The 15410-nt window shown below is 43.3% G+C and overlaps 1 protein-coding gene across 7 annotated transcripts in view; it reads right to left on the reverse strand.

Annotated features, from left to right (window-relative positions):
• The window catches only part of CERS3 (ceramide synthase 3), a 44313-nt gene that overhangs the window by 11539 nt on the left and 17364 nt on the right, over positions 1-15410 (reverse strand). For 5 of the 7 annotated variants that reach the window (XM_053987942.1, XM_053987946.1, XM_053987943.1 and 2 more), the window contains 7 exons: positions 14131-14249; positions 10581-10638; positions 9673-9723; positions 8708-8800; positions 7747-7875; positions 6081-6187; positions 4622-4778 (listed from right to left, as the gene is read on the reverse strand). In XM_053987942.1, the coding sequence (XP_053843917.1) occupies positions 4622-4778; positions 6081-6187; positions 7747-7875; positions 8708-8800; positions 9673-9723; positions 10581-10638; positions 14131-14249 (714 nt within the window). The remainder of the gene's footprint in view (positions 1-4621; positions 4779-6080; positions 6188-7746; positions 7876-8707; positions 8801-9672; positions 9724-10580; positions 10639-14130; positions 14250-15410) is intronic. The other 2 variants (XM_053987949.1, XM_053987948.1) reach the window with 2 other exon arrangements.

A 15410-nucleotide genomic window follows, 5' to 3' on the forward strand; every position in this document is an offset into this window, starting at 1 on the left:
GCTAACTCCCACCTCCAGGCTATTGAACAACTCATGTCCCCAGGGCAATCATTTTAACCAACTGGGAAGGCTCCCAGATTGACTGATTTTCATGTCTAAGAGGGAAAGCTTTCATTTGGCCTATTTTGTTCCCCTAGTAAGCCATCCTCATGAGAAAATCTGCTATAAATATTCATCTGTTGAGAACCAGCAAATTCAACTTCTCCACAACCTGTTTTCCTTTAAAATGAAGGAAAAGCAACCCCTACTAATCTAGTTCAATCTGTCTTATGTTTCCAACCATCCACTGAGAGAGCTCAAGCTCCAAAGCAGAACTGGCCCTTCCCAATCTAGAAGGGAACAACAAAATATCCAGGAAAAGCTTTTCCACAACTTCCCGGTTCCAGTCATGAAAATGTAACTCACAAAATTATCATTATCCTCTAGAATGTATTGTTCCTTTTAAAACAGCCACTTGGAACTAAGGCAAGTGCACCTCTAGGTCTGTTTTACCAGCACCCCAACAACCACTGGGCAGCACAGGCCTGACAAAACACACAAGAAAACAAAATCTTACGTGTCACTAGGTTAGGAAATAAACCCTGTCCTCTGTTTAACTTCTGTAGTATGGCAATTTTCTGAAGGAAATGACTTCTCACTGAATGTGCTAATTCTCATTAAATTTCAATTTGTTTGATGCCAGCAGATCAAGCATAAAAAAAAGTAAGAGGAAAAATGCTGCAGTAGAAAAATGATGGCTGGGAACAGCAGAAGGATCATAACAAGCACTTCACAGCTCTCATTTCAACCCAAAATAGTATTTTCTTATAATTTTCAGTTTCCCCTACTCTGTTTTTAGTCATTCTTTGAACACTAACTCTCACTGTTGCCTTGGGAATTTGGTCCAAATAAGGAATGAACAAACCGTGGACAAGGATACACCCAACCAGTCTTTAAAAAGCTTACCAAGTACAAAATGCCAAAGCAATATTGAACACGGACAGGTTTTTAAAGAGTGACAAGTCCAAAATCCTGATCTACAGCAGTGCAGGGTCTTTTCTGCTTCAGGAAGAGGAAAGAACCACAGTGAATCCAAGAAAACTGCTGCTGCTGACTCCTAAATACCAGCAGCCATTAGTGAGCAGCTCACTGCCTTCCTTGAAGGTGGTCTGATGGTGGCAAAACAATTACAAGAGCAGGAAAGCCTATTCCTGGACACATTACAGTCTGTTAGAAACCTGCCATTACCCTCCACTGATGGACTTTGCATCAGCCCTGAAGTATCTGAGACATGTGGACATCATGCCCATTTCCTACAACTTACACATTTTTCAAGATTTAAAGCACCATAGTCTCAAAACCTTAACTCGGTGTGTAATGGGTTTAACATATATTTTACATCTTAATTTGCCATAATAATGTGGCTATAAGCTGCTGTCATTCACTCCCTTTTTCTGACCTTGGAAATAAAATGTTTAATCTCCACGGGATTTTCCTGGCGAGATGTTTTAAATCAGTGCATATGTACATACTTCTCTATATGCTTTTTCAATTTTCCTAAAATATTCTCATATGTGCAGACATGATGACTAGACATGTTTCAGTGGTGCTTGAAACTTGATACAAGTGGGTAATTTAACCATGTAATTGAACAATATTACAGAAACACACGGAGTTTCCTAGCAACAAAAGGCCTTGGACATCAAGATGGCAGCCAGCAGCTAACATTGCAATTGCCTGACCTAACTTGAAAAGAAATTACACTGAAGAATGTCCTCCTTCCTCTCAAAGCAGAACTGGTACATGGCTACAGGTCTGACCTTGAAGGGCTTGGCTTACAGGCTTTACTCATACACAAGGTCACAAATGCCACATGAGAAAGGACATTTAGGGAACATTTCTGTTTCCCAGAGGGAAGAATAAGGGTTTTGAAAATAATTCTGAACACTCAAGTTTACCCCTATGGAAAATAAAAAGCTTCCTAACGTGAAGTAGCTGAGTACAGCTGAGCTTGTGGATGGAGAACTGTCCATTTTCAGGGCATTCCCAGAGCGCCAAGAGAAAGGCGACACAAGTCCTCTGAGCCTGGAGGCCACCAGTGCTGCTCTGTGCCACCAGTCCCTGGGCCAGAGAGTCCCATGGCTGGGAAAACAGGACACAGAGGGATGGCAGAAGATCATCTCCCTTCTTTCCTTTTCCCTAATTTTCAGCCATCTCTCGCTGCAGTATTTGGGAGGAGGAAAAACGCAAGATTTTCAGCCCAAGCTCTTTTTTGATGAAGCAAGTCAGTTGGCTGAGCAGTCATCCCAGAGGGCTGAGGGCAACTGTCCCCTCTATCGGTGCAGGGGGGAGGTGACAGCTGAGATGAAGAGCTTCTCTTCCTCTTCCAGCCACTCTCAGTCAAAAGCCATCTTCTCCTCAGGGGCAAGAGGAAAGCACGGAAGAAGCCACCAGCTCTCAAGGCTGCAGTGACCCCAAAACTCCGGGATCGAGGCACAAGAGGGCACTGAAAAATTCCTTACACCCTTCTATGCTCAGAGCTTCCTTCAGTTAAACAACAGAAGTCTCTATTCCCAGTTATACCATTACTTCATTTTTCCATCTGAAGTAGCTAACTGTTGCTTGAAGAAAAATATCAAAAACTTGCTAAGTTTTCATTCAGAAAACAGCTAGTCTTAGGCAGAGAAACAAACCCCTTCTAACACCAGAATGATGGTCTACTGGTATTTCCCTAAAATAGCAGCAGCTATTTGTGTGCAGCTTGTCTGTAACAAAGATGTTGGTATAAAACCCCTCCTTGCCAACACCATTCTTTTCAACATTGCCTTTCCAGCTCTGGAGGCACTGGCTGCTTTCACAGCCAAGTTTGCCACTGCTATGGAAAACAGGCTGCGCATGCAAGCCAGCTGAAGTCATCCAGACTGAAAAGGGCCCAGGCTGCTGCTGCTACCACTGTAAAAATGTTATTTGGAAGCCATCTTCTCAGAGAGCTGTATAAGGAATCAAAAATCCGTGGTAGGGATGCAGGCTTGGTGCTTTCCCATTTTTTAGCAGTGACGAACACAACAGAGCTCTTATCTCAAAATAAAACATTTCTGCCCCTTACAAAGGCACACAAGCAGACAGGGCAGAGTGGCCTTATATAGCTGGCCTGGCCATGTCCTGCTCACCACTGCATCTGAGCACCTTCTGGCACTGTGCTCTCTGAACCTCAGCCAGTGTGGATGGAGAGCTCTGCTAAGCCTTCCTCTTCCTCAGCTGGGAGGCAGAGGGATGTCTCTCCATTCTTAGGAGGGGTTGTGCACAGGGAACAAGAACAGCACAGAGACAAGGCCAAAATCACAAAAAAAACCCCAAGTAGTAAAGCACTTTACACCTAGGCCAGAAATAATGTAGTAATTAGTCAAAGAGAGGTAAATGACACACAAGAAATACAAGATTCTCAAGTGTCTAAGGGAACATAGAAGCTTGTTTTAGAAGCAGAGCAACACAAACCATTTTCTCCACAGATTTGTCCCTTCTGTGCTGCTGTTTGCTGTCTTACAAGGGCTGAATTTGTAACTTCTAGGGCTGATGTTGGGTCTCCCTATGATACCCAGCTGTCTGTTTGCATAAGATTTGATGGAATCCAAAAATCCAATAATTACAGGATGGTTCCTGTTAGCACTCAAACAACAATTAAATACAGGGAGAAAGGAATATTTCTATTTCCTTATGCTTCACAGCATAAACTGCTTCAGATAAAAGGACAGACAGTTTCATTAAGTTTTTGTTTCTTGAGCCTCAGAAAAAATACCATTTTTCAACAGCACAACTTAAATTTCATCTTAACTAGAAAAATATACCTGACAATACTTGTGCCAAATATTAGAGACATTCTCCAGAGTCCTTCCCTTAAATGCTTTTGATAAATATTTTATCTACCCTGCACTCCACTGCACATTTCATGGCACAAGACCTTGTGAAAATGTCACTACTTCATGCAATCAAACGAGACATAAATGGCAGTTTTCTTCAGAGTTTTTTCCCATATGAGTTTTCTCTACAAGGTAAAAGCAGATTAGGCAGCAGCAGACTTGCACTGTTCCTCTGCTCCAGCTGAATATGACAGTATTTCATTGAGTCATAACCTAATACCAGATATGCTTTGTTTGGTTTTTGTGATCCAAAACCAGTGCTCAAGTTTAGGTGACCTCAGATTTAGGCAAACATGAAGAAATTTAAATACTGCAGAAAAATTGTAGTCAAAGCTCTCATCACTCACTTCTCCTCTTTTTTGGTAAATTGTGACGAAGCTCAGTGACAAAAGATTGCTTTCACTCAGAACACAGGAATTCCTGAGGAGTTCTGGACCATCTTAGGGCTTCAGGTTCTGAATAATTTCTGATTTACTATTGGTACAAAACATCAACTACAGGCAAAACCCCCTGTTCTAGCTGAAGTCTTTGTATTCCAGCCAAGATATTGGGTGTGACAATGAGAGGTGCAAAGCACATTTGAACACCTCCATGCTTTGTAGATCCCTATCAGAAATGCTGACTTGAAAGCTCAGGAAACAATAAAATTCCAACTAAATCTAAATTGGAGGTATTGGCATCTGTTTGATACTTCACACATCTTTCTGAAGAAACAAATTTCTTACCTTTAGGAAAACGAACCTTTTCAAAATCTTGAAAATTAAGTAACCCCAATATAAATGCAAGCCTTGGAGGATTAATAGCATCCCATTGAATAAAAAATATGCTATGACAGGAGTTGTGGAGTAGTAGGTAGGCTGATATAGCGTGGCACGAAGAATCCTAAAAAATAAAGATCATTGTTATGGTGCAGGATCTCTTCCTTATGCTATTTACGTTTATTTCTAATCTCATATTCCAAGCTGATTAATATTAAAAAGCTCTGCAAAGATGGTAGATTAATTAACAAGCCCTGCCTTAACTAGATGATGCATCTCTGTTGAAATACAGACTTCACAAGATGAGAAATTTGAGTCTGGCATGGAAGGATTCTAAGGGAGCTTAGAAAAAGTCCCTGTTTTTCAGATCTTCATCTCTGTGTGGTCTAGATACTGTGCAACTCAGAGCTTGCCTATGCCTTTTTTTAGTGCAAATTCTCTCTAATCTGAAATCCACAGTCCAGAGAAAATCCTACAGGCTTTGCAACAAGGCCTTTTGTTAATTAACATATGTTTTGTCCATCTTCAGACTTCACTACTTCTATATTATTTGGGGCTTTTTGAGTCCTTTTAATCTCACTGTGTTTCGCTTCCAAGCTCAAGAACGGAAGAACAAGAAACTCAGTGAAGCAAAATGATTGCAGATCACTTGTACAGTTAATTAAAAAACAACAATAAAGTAAAAGACATCAGCATTTCTGAAAGAAAATACTACAGGAAATTAAAGCCTTATGTTGATCAATGTTCAGAACTATTAATTTAACCAGCTTAAGTCTCTAAGGGTTTGTCCATGTGCAGGGAGGGGCAAATTAGAGCTGTGAATGTGAAACACATTAAACACTTTTTAAAAGATAAACATGTTAAGCACCCATGTGGATACTCCAAAGCAGATTAAATCATAGCACTCCAAAGGCATGCAAGTATTTAGGAAGTTAAGATTTATTTGTGCTGACTTCATAAATTAATTGGTTCACCTCAACTTCTCTGAGTGCTCCTCATGTGAGTGAGGTGAGGCACTACCCAAGGACTGGGTAGGGGAAAGAAGGCTCCAAAAAACATTAACTACAGTCATGTACTCTGACTTGCAGCTACAGCAGAAGGGGTGGGATGGAAGGGAGAAGGATTTCTCTTACTTAAGGGGCTCAGTCCCCTTGAAAATGCAGAGACTCGTAGCATTTAAATACTATTTACAAAACAAGTTATATAACATGTAAGAGCTTTTATTTAGGTTCAAGAGGCTCATTTAAAATTATTTTTATGTAATAATTAAAAAAAAAAAAAAAAGAGGCAGTTTTTGTCAATTTTCTCACTAGCAGAATTTTCAAGTCCAGTCCATTCCTTTGCTTTTTCCATCACAACCAACACTAAACTTTCAGAGGAAGTGGGAATGAAGTAAAAGCCTGTGACTGGATTAAATATGGCTTACCAGAAGGGGAACAGGATCATCCTGGTGATGAAGAATGCGATAGAGAAGATGATAAACAGCATGTTGCAGGTTTTCTCCCAGCGAGCATAATTAAACATTTTGGCTGCCTGCAGTGGATAAAAATCCCCAAATGTATGATAAATATTCTCTGAAATAAATTCTGTGTTTTCATAAATAAAGACTCATCTTCCACCTAAGCAGGAAGAGTATTTCCTTCCAGTTTGACATGTAAAGCAATCACTTTACTGACACCTAATAAAGCAGCATCAGACCGGATTCTTTGTTTATATTTCTCTTTTTATCTTGAAGGAAAGGACTCTTCATCACAGGCCTAAAGAACAGCTCTCAGACCAGAATATAAAGTGTCATGGAAACACAAAGTGCTCTTTAGAACAGAGGTAATTCCTCATTTTCCCACCACATTCCAAACAGACTGAATTCCAAGAGAAGCTGCTGCTACACCTGCACATTCAGAAGTAGCAGGGACCCCTTAAACACAGGTGTTCTGGGACATGCCTGTTACTGACCCTCCTCAGGGCCCAATTCAGCTCCTGTCTTCTTTCTGAGAGCAGGAGATCTCAGTGCTAGTCCCTATCCCACTAATAAAGGCTGTCAGTGCTGCTTCTCCCCTAAATGAACTGTCCAGCTCCCCCTGCTCCATTAGGAACCACCCTGGGCAAAGTTTTCAAGTGTGAACAAAGCTGCAGATGCCAAGCCTAAGTTTCAAACAGCAGCTTCATTAACTTCTTTTCTTTTCCTCCTCCTTTTCAGTGGCAGGGCTGGATTAAATTGTTCTGGTACTCAACTCCAGTTTTCATCCAAGTGCTGTCCTACCAGTTGTCAACTCAACTCTTTGTAAGGCCACAGAGTTAACTGGACCTAGGAGCAGTTCAGGATTAAAAGTGAGCCAGCAAGAAAACCTGTTAAATCTGGACCAATCCCAAGTGCACAACCCCACAATTAGTTGCTCTCATATAGTAAGATAGAGTATCAGAAACATAAATGGACAGTGACACATAACAGCCTACAAGGGCTGCTTTCACTGGCACTGCCACCAAAAGAGGTGATGAAACTGTGCCCTCAAACCTGGTGTTAGAAACTCAGGGTAATTCTAGTGAAAAAACACTGTGTTTGTCTTCCAAGAAGTCCAGAAGCCACTCTGATCACAGTTCTCTGTGCAGAGTAGGACACTCAAACACTTCCACTGATATTTAGTGCAGGGAAGGAACTTTCCCTTCAGTCCAGGAGAAGAAACTTTTCTTCTGCCAGAAAACACCTGATACAGGTTGGACTTGATGTCAGAGGTCTTTTCAAGCCTCAGTGATTCTGTGATGCTGTGGACAACCTGGTCTAATTTTATCAGTGAAACAAGAATAATCCAGGGAGGCAGCTTTATTTCCAGTCCCTGTTCTGTGCTGAGGAAATTTTCTGCTCCTTTCTCACAATGGATTCTGTAACAAAGTATCAGCTTAAATTACCTAAAAGCTCTTTTTTATCTTACAAGTTACAAATCCACAAAGCTGTGTCCCTGTGGGGATAGGAAGGGATCATATGAAACTCGTGACCAAAAGATTAAAATATCACTGACACCAAAAAAAAAAAAACGCAGGACAGAAAAAAAAAAAAAAAAACCCAAAACCAAAAAACAGCTGGATAGCAGGGTTACCTCGAGCCAGAAATCTGCAGTGTCGTGCACGAAGATCACCAGAGTTCCAAGCCGCACGTAATTGCCACACCAAGAGCCGCTCATCAACCCGATGGCTGCCAGGTGATGAACGACGTGAGCCATAAAATCCTGGGAGGGACAGAAGCAAATCAAGGTGAAGCCGGTCACGCAGAGCCCCTGAGGTGTTGTATTGTGTTTTTAAGTTTCATGTTTTGCACCAGTTCTGCTGCGGTTCATTCCCTTTACCCCCCATTTCCCCCGTGGTTTTACCCTGAACTACCCCTTTCCTTGCATGTCAATCCCCTCCTCCTTCCCTGATGTCCATCTCCCCCCAGTTCTCTGGATCATTCCCCTGTCCCCTCCCTGGTGCCTTGTCCATCACTCAACTCCCCATCCCACTCATCCAGAACCTTCCACAAAGGGCATCAAGTGATTAGGCGGAGGCCAGGGGTCCCTCCTTCCCACCTCCCCTGTTGAATTCCCCATGTGTCTGCCTCCCCACCTTCCACTCCCCCGAACATTCCCATGGGTGGGAGGGTGATCTCCCCCCGTTTCCACCGCCGTTTATATTGTGCTGCACAGCGCAGTCTGCGGTTTCGGTCGGCTGGTTCCCTTGGCTTGTGGGTCTCTTTGGAGCTCTCCTCAATAAACCTAGGCTTTACCCCTGGCTGGCGTAAGGCCAAAACTTAGCCGCCCTCCCGAGGCACGGGAGAGTGTCCCCCGCCGTCCGCTGTGCGGAGCGAGCCGGGGGTCCCCGAGTGGACACAAGGAGTGGCTCAGCGACACCGAGGGTCCCCCCTGGCTTGGCAGCCCCGGGCGCTGCCGCGGCAGCCGGGGCTCCTGCAGGTGTGCGGGATGCCAGGCGCAGGCGGAGGCTGCCCTCAAGCGGCCGCGGCTCCTCCTCGCAAACGCCTTTTCCCCGCTCAAGAGGCTCGAGCTACGAACCGGCACCAGCACTTGCCTTCCGCTTGATGTCGATCCCAAGGGTAAATACGAGAGACCAGTAAAACCCGATCTCGGCCATGTAGTACCAGTACTGGGATGGCAGCAAGGTCTGTGATGAGGAAAAACACAGTTAACTCTGAGAGTAGGAAAAAGTAAATGACAAGTGAGTTTTTCCTTTCCTGACTTCTGCTTCTCTGGTGAGTCTTGCTTAAAAAATTAAGCTAAATTAAATTCCTGTCCTGGGCTTCATTAAGAAGGATGTTCTGAGAGCCAAGTATGTTAACCTTTGCTCAGCCCAAACGCTCAATTCCCACAGTTCCTCCCCCACCTCTGAATTTTAACATGCTTTTTCTCCATGTTTCTGTCACAGAACTACATGCAGAGTCCTTCTGCATTTAATTACAAACAACTGCAAATAAACCGCCTCTGTTTTGGTGAACAACTAACACAATAAACTGAAATGTCAGTTATTTATGCTAAAATCCTATGCATCTGCCCAGGGGAAAGCCGAGCTGGGCTGCTCCCTTGGGCCAATACATTTCCCAGGTGTGTACCAGGAGCTGGGAAGACTCAGCTGGATGCAGGATTATTTGTATTCCTGGCCCCTGCCTAGGACAGGAATACGAAGGCAGTGGGATGGGGCAGAGTTATTAAAATAAGAGTGCCTTGAAGCACCATGGGGCCTGGAGCAGTGCAGGGGTTCTGCACCAAATCTGGGAACACTGATAACATCTCCAGTGAGTAACTGGGAGTAACTGGTATCCTGGGATGGGTGCTGGAGGGGGAAGTTGCAGCACAAGCAGATCCCAAGGAAGTCCTGCAACAGTCGGCAGCACTTCCCAAAAAAAGGCAGGAGGCTTGGGTGCCACACCCCTTTAGGTGGTGCCCGTGTGGAGGGAAAAGGCTGCTGTAGATTACCCCTTCCAATGGGGAAATACCTGGAATGCCTGGAGGCCACTGGCCCGATGCCAAAAAGCTCACCTGAAACGGATAACCAACCCACGTCTGCCATATGTCGTAAAACCAGGGTTTCTGGGGAAGACACCTCAGTCAGACACTGCTCAGCTCAGCAACAATTATCACCTTAACTCAACACCTTCACTACTTAAAATCTCTCTAAGTGGAGCAAGCTGACAAGCTGTAATCTTGATAACTGTTCTTCACCAATTTCTAAAGGGAACTTACATCTCAGATTTATTATATTGTTCCCAGCTTTTTGGCTTCTTTTCAGGACACCTGAAACCTTCCAGTTCACAATTTCATCATCCAAAGCAGTGGGCGTGTGTTTTATTACTGCAATTACTCAAGATATGTTGCCACAGTGATTAAATTTGCTGTGTTTACCAGTGACACAGAGCAGTGGATGAGGATGATAAGCAGTATTAGGGGAGAAGGGCCAGATGAGCAGAGACACGCCGGGATCTGTTCCGTTGCTCCGGGGAAGCATTAATGACACCCCAGGCAGGGCTCACGGAGTTACAAGCACCAATCTCTGTTATTCCCAACTTCTGACTCAGCAGCAACACCTCAGTAAATAGCTGTGACCACCAAAAGTCCTGCCAAAAAAGGTTTATGGTGTCCTCTGAGGAAAACATGGCCATGTGATGCATTTGTAGGTGTTAACAAGGCAGGTTGTAAAACCATCTGCGTGACTTCTTCAAGCTTGCCTTAAAAATACTGATTGCTCATAAATTCCTTTATCATAGAAGGTCTAAAGCTAACTTAAAAATTAAATCTCAGTGCATATTTCAGCTCATCAACCAGATTACATACAGCAAAGATCTCATCCTACAGAGCCATTGAAACCACAGTCTTTCAATAGGATTCAAGAAAATCTAAAAATTATTTTGTTAAAAATAGAGTATCAATCTTTCAAAAAGTTAACTTACATCATACAGAAATATAAATCCAACAATGGAGGATGTCAGATAGAATGAAAATCGCCAGCTGCAAAATTGAAATGAAAAAATAGGAACAAACCATTATATTTTGTAAAGATATTGTCCTGAGCCAGAATTATTGTAAATCATTGTGTATCACAGACAATCTTCACATAAATGTGGCCTCACACTCGATACTAAGTATTGCCACATATTAATTGTATTTGAATTATTAATACTTAAATATTTAAGGTTTGATTCACTGTTAATAAGGAAATTCTTTTGCATTATCACGACACAGATATTTTAATTGTCATGATAGCAGTAATTTTCCAGCCAGGCTTGAACTGATCAAGAGAATGACCACAGCAAGTGTAATAAATCCTCTAAAAATTAATGTTTGAGAACACAAACCTTTTCCTGGGTTCATTCACTTCATCTCTCTCAACACCAATTGCTGACAATAAGGGAGCCTTATGAATTATTAGCATCTACTGGGTTAGTTTATATCTTGCTACAAGGTCTCAATTAACTATAACCTCATCTTTGACTAGATGTGCCAGAATTTAGCCTGATCTAAGCTTTTTGTGGATTAAATGGATATCCAGCAAGGCAGATAAACCTTCCAGCTTTGCACCATCAGCCTGCTAAGTCAGCAAAGGGAAAAAGCTCTTGAGCATCTCAGTGGACTGTGCTGTTGCTTTCAGGACTCAGAGCAGGATGCTGCGACTTGGAGCCAGCAATCGGCTCCTGATGACTCTGGAGCCTGTGTGGGAGCTATTGTCCCTAGGACTGGGTGTGGCTGCAGCCTCAGCCCAAGCATTCCCACTCCCACCTCTACAGGTGATGTAAAACTCCTTCCTTCCCACTCTTCCCCTCGGCAGGAAGAAGCCTGACCTTTCCCCTAAGCAGCTCTGCAAGTCCAGTAGGAAAACAGTGCAGGACTTGACATGCAAAGAAAGGCTGGGACAGGGATAGGCACATGGCCCCAGACCTGCTGAGAACTTGTTCTAGAACGAGAGGTATCCCAGAGGAGAGCAGCAAGCAGCTCCCAGACAACCCAAACCCACTGAAAAGGAGAAAGCACCACAAGAACACTGTAGCAAGGGATTGAGAGATGTAGAAGATGAGACTGGGGTCTTTGGCAAGTGTTAATGAAGTGCCAAATGAGAGAAGAGGAGGAGAACGTCTGTGGTAAAAGCAGCCCCTACTTTCTGAGCCCTACATTCCTGGAGGTTGATATTCCAGGAGAAAGAATGAGATTTTCAAAGGCTGAGACAGTGTTTTATGAGAAAAAAGAACAAACAAAAATGAGGGCCTGGAATATTGGAGGTGAGACAAAATAAAGTGTCTCACACCTGAGAAAGAAGTCAGGAAAATAATTACAAAATTGACACTTGATACACATGTGATAAACAACTGTTTTTCTTCTCAACTTTAAACTATTTTTCCTCAGATGATTTGAAAACAACACTACACAACAAGCACTGCATGAAGAGGAAAAGCACAGAGGTACATGGTGGAAATTCCACAGTGGAAACCACAAGTAATACCTGGCTCAGAGTTAACCAAGAAATGCTGGAAAACACAACACTGTGGCATGGCACAGACTTTACACAGCAGCTGCTTCTGCCCTCATGCCTCCCATTCCAAACAAGGTGTGAGTGGGCCAGTGAGTATGGCAGAACTGATTCTGTGTTGGTTGTAAAGTGCAAGTGGTGTTTTCCAATCAGATTCAAAGCACAGAGCACCTACAAGACTGTGCCATTACTCCCCAGCCCTACAAATATCTATTGAATGCATTTGGCAATAAACAGCACTTGACATGAACTCATTCTATGTGCAAGGCTGCCAGAGCACTGCCTCGTTTTTTATTTAGCCAAGCTTCTTTATGAATTTGGTGAATAAAACCTAAAGTAAAACTCATCCAAATTCACCAAATTTTACTCAAGTGCCTTTTAAACTCTGATCCTGGCCACCAGAGAGAGCACTGAACAACAGCTATGCAGGAGGATTTTCTGGTTTAACTTCAGGAATCTTTTCTCTTGAACTGAATGTAATAAAAAAGAACTTTGTAGGGGAAGTTAAGGGCTGGTAAGTCTTACAAGGCAGTGAAGGTTTCATGCAAAGGGCTTTCCAAACCCCAGAGTTGCTTAACTGGGAGCACTAATAGAATAAGTATGGTTTAGATCTGGCTCATCAGATTTTCCTTGTGATTCAGAAAAAAGATCTTGGAGATTGCAGACTTTAAAAAAATTTCATAACGCTCATAACACTGACTACTAGAGTAGAATAACTCTGTTCCTCATTTTTTTGCCTAGAGAATTATATTCAATTAAATTCACTGACAAAGAGCAGAGCAAGGTTCACAAAATTGCACAAGAGTAACCTGTTTGCTTCATTCTCACTCAAGCTGCCAAGCAAGTTGGAATTTCAGTCTTTAGCTGTGTGTTACTAGACACAGGCACGCATGGCAGGCAGGTCTTTTAGCAATAGCAGGAAATCTTATTGTCACTTGTGAAACCAAATGAACTGATCCCCAAAACAACAGCAGACATAAACCATGACAGGAGAGTTTACTCAGCTCAGACTTCAAAGAGACACACCTCTGTCTATCATCTGGATTTATGTCTGACAGAGGACACCACTAAATCATCATCACATTGATTAACACTGGAAATCATCTTGATAAAGTACTCGACTTTGAGCTCTGTGCTGTACTTTTAACCCTCATTCCTTAAGCTGATCTACAGTTACAGAGGTTCAATATTATAATCAGGTGAAGTTTTGCCTATGTAATTATGCTAATGAAAAGCCAAATACACAGAGTATTTGAAAGTGCTTTGCACTAGTACAGTTAATGTCAGTACCCAAAAGGGATGAGCTGTGGCCATTTGGGGATTTGCAATTTGTGTGAGATTTTAGATCACACTTAAAGTGTTTAGGTATGAGGAAGTTCTCACACATAAGTGAAAAATCATATGCAGGAGGTTTTGAAACTCGTTACATATTCATTACTCTCACTCAAAGCTGCTCACTGGCCCACTCTCAGCAGTGAGTTTGAGTTCCTGTTTCACACAGTATCCCATGATCAAGCTGTGACACATGTCCTTCAGTCTGGATGCCACAATTCCTGCTCTTGAACTGACTTTGGTACACATGACAGCATCCCAAAATGACAGCATGGGTACAAACATACACCAGGGTAAGCATTGCTGCTCCCCTATGATTACTGGCAGACAGGAAAATATTTTCCTATTCTCTGCATGTTTTCATCTTACACCTTGTACCAGGAGTCTACAAATCCATTATTCTAAAGAGAAGAAAACTGTAAAATATTTTAAGGTGTGGTTTGGTTTTTTTTTCCCCCAGGAGAAACAGTTAACCTAAACTTGTAACCATCATTTGGAGAAATGCTACTAAATCCTTTCAACTTGTTTGTGCATTCAGAAACCAAAACCCTCATCAGGCAGACCCAGCCTTCTGGGAAGGGGGGACCTCAATAAATTTTTTCCAAAAGAGTAAAGCAATGATAACCAAAAGCATTGTCTTTCCTTACAAGGCTTCCTGGAATTTCTGGAGCACTGTTGGGATCTCCAGGTTTCGCCGTCTCCTGAACCATTTCTCCACCAAATGGACGGTGCAGTTGCACTTTTTGGCAAGGCCTTTGATCTCTGACTGCAAGAAATGGAACAGTGTTAACAATAGATGCACTCCAGTGTCACTTTCATTTATTTTGTAGTTCACAGAGCAGCTTCCCACTGTTGCAAGGTCTTCATTTAAAAATATTACCAATATTAAATATGCATGGGAGGGTATTTTTGAGTAATGCTCACAGAAACCCTGGATTTTTATTTATATAAATAAAGCAGGCACAAAATGAACAGATCCACAACCTGTTCTATTGTGGTCACTCCTGAGAGTTTCAGAGATGCAACTTTTACTGTTAGATGAGAGCTTAGGCTGGAGGTGGAAGTGCCATGTTTGAACAGACGTGGACATGGCACCTAATATCTTACCTAATTATAAATATTAAAATTTGTTTATATATGAGTCTCACAGATGAAAAGTGGCCTGGAATTAAAGTGACCTGAGCTCTGTTCTCTAATCCAAAGCAAGCCAGTCCTCCTGAGCAAGGTCCAGAGTGTCCCTCTCCAGCACCAGAACTAAACTGGGGGTGGAGCAGGGCCTAGAACTGCACTGGCCATGGGGTTGCCACACCTGGGGTCTCTGCATCCCCTGTGCTCCCAAGGTGGCCAGGCCAGCCCGTGCCCAGCACAAGGAGTGACATTCCTGCATTTTGGGGAGCTCAGTGCCCCACATGCAGCAGTCTGTGGGCCTCCTCCCTCTCCTCCATCCCCAAGTGCAGAAGTGTGGGATGACCTCCCAGGGCTGCCTCAGGAGCAAGGAGAGTGTTTGGCTCATCCCTGGGGAAGTTCTTTCCTCCCGAGGGCAGTATGCAAATAGTGGGTGGCAGCAGCTGCCTCCACCGAGGTGAGGCCAGACCAGGGAGTCTCCTACCCTCAGGAAAACCTCTGGAATGTGAGAAAAGGCACCTGAGCTGCCAGGGAGGGCTGGAGTGCAAACAGCCACTGTGTCCAGCCCACCCAGCTGGCTCCCAGCTCTCCACTTGACGTGCAGGAACAGCGACTCTGTTTCCATACAACAGAGCCCACAGGCCCTCATCTGCCAGCCAGGCTTTCCCAGGCACGCTGGTCCCCAAGCTGGACACCTAAAGGAGGCAGCTTGAATCTTTCCCATGCTCTGAGGAGTCTGAAAATGCTGTGCTTCCTTTCAGAAATCAAATGGCCAACTGTACTCAAGCAGAAGAAAGGAATG

The sequence above is a fragment of the Vidua macroura genome, chromosome 12 (assembly GCF_024509145.1).
Source record: "Vidua macroura isolate BioBank_ID:100142 chromosome 12, ASM2450914v1, whole genome shotgun sequence".
Lineage (NCBI taxonomy): Eukaryota > Metazoa > Chordata > Aves > Passeriformes > Viduidae > Vidua > Vidua macroura.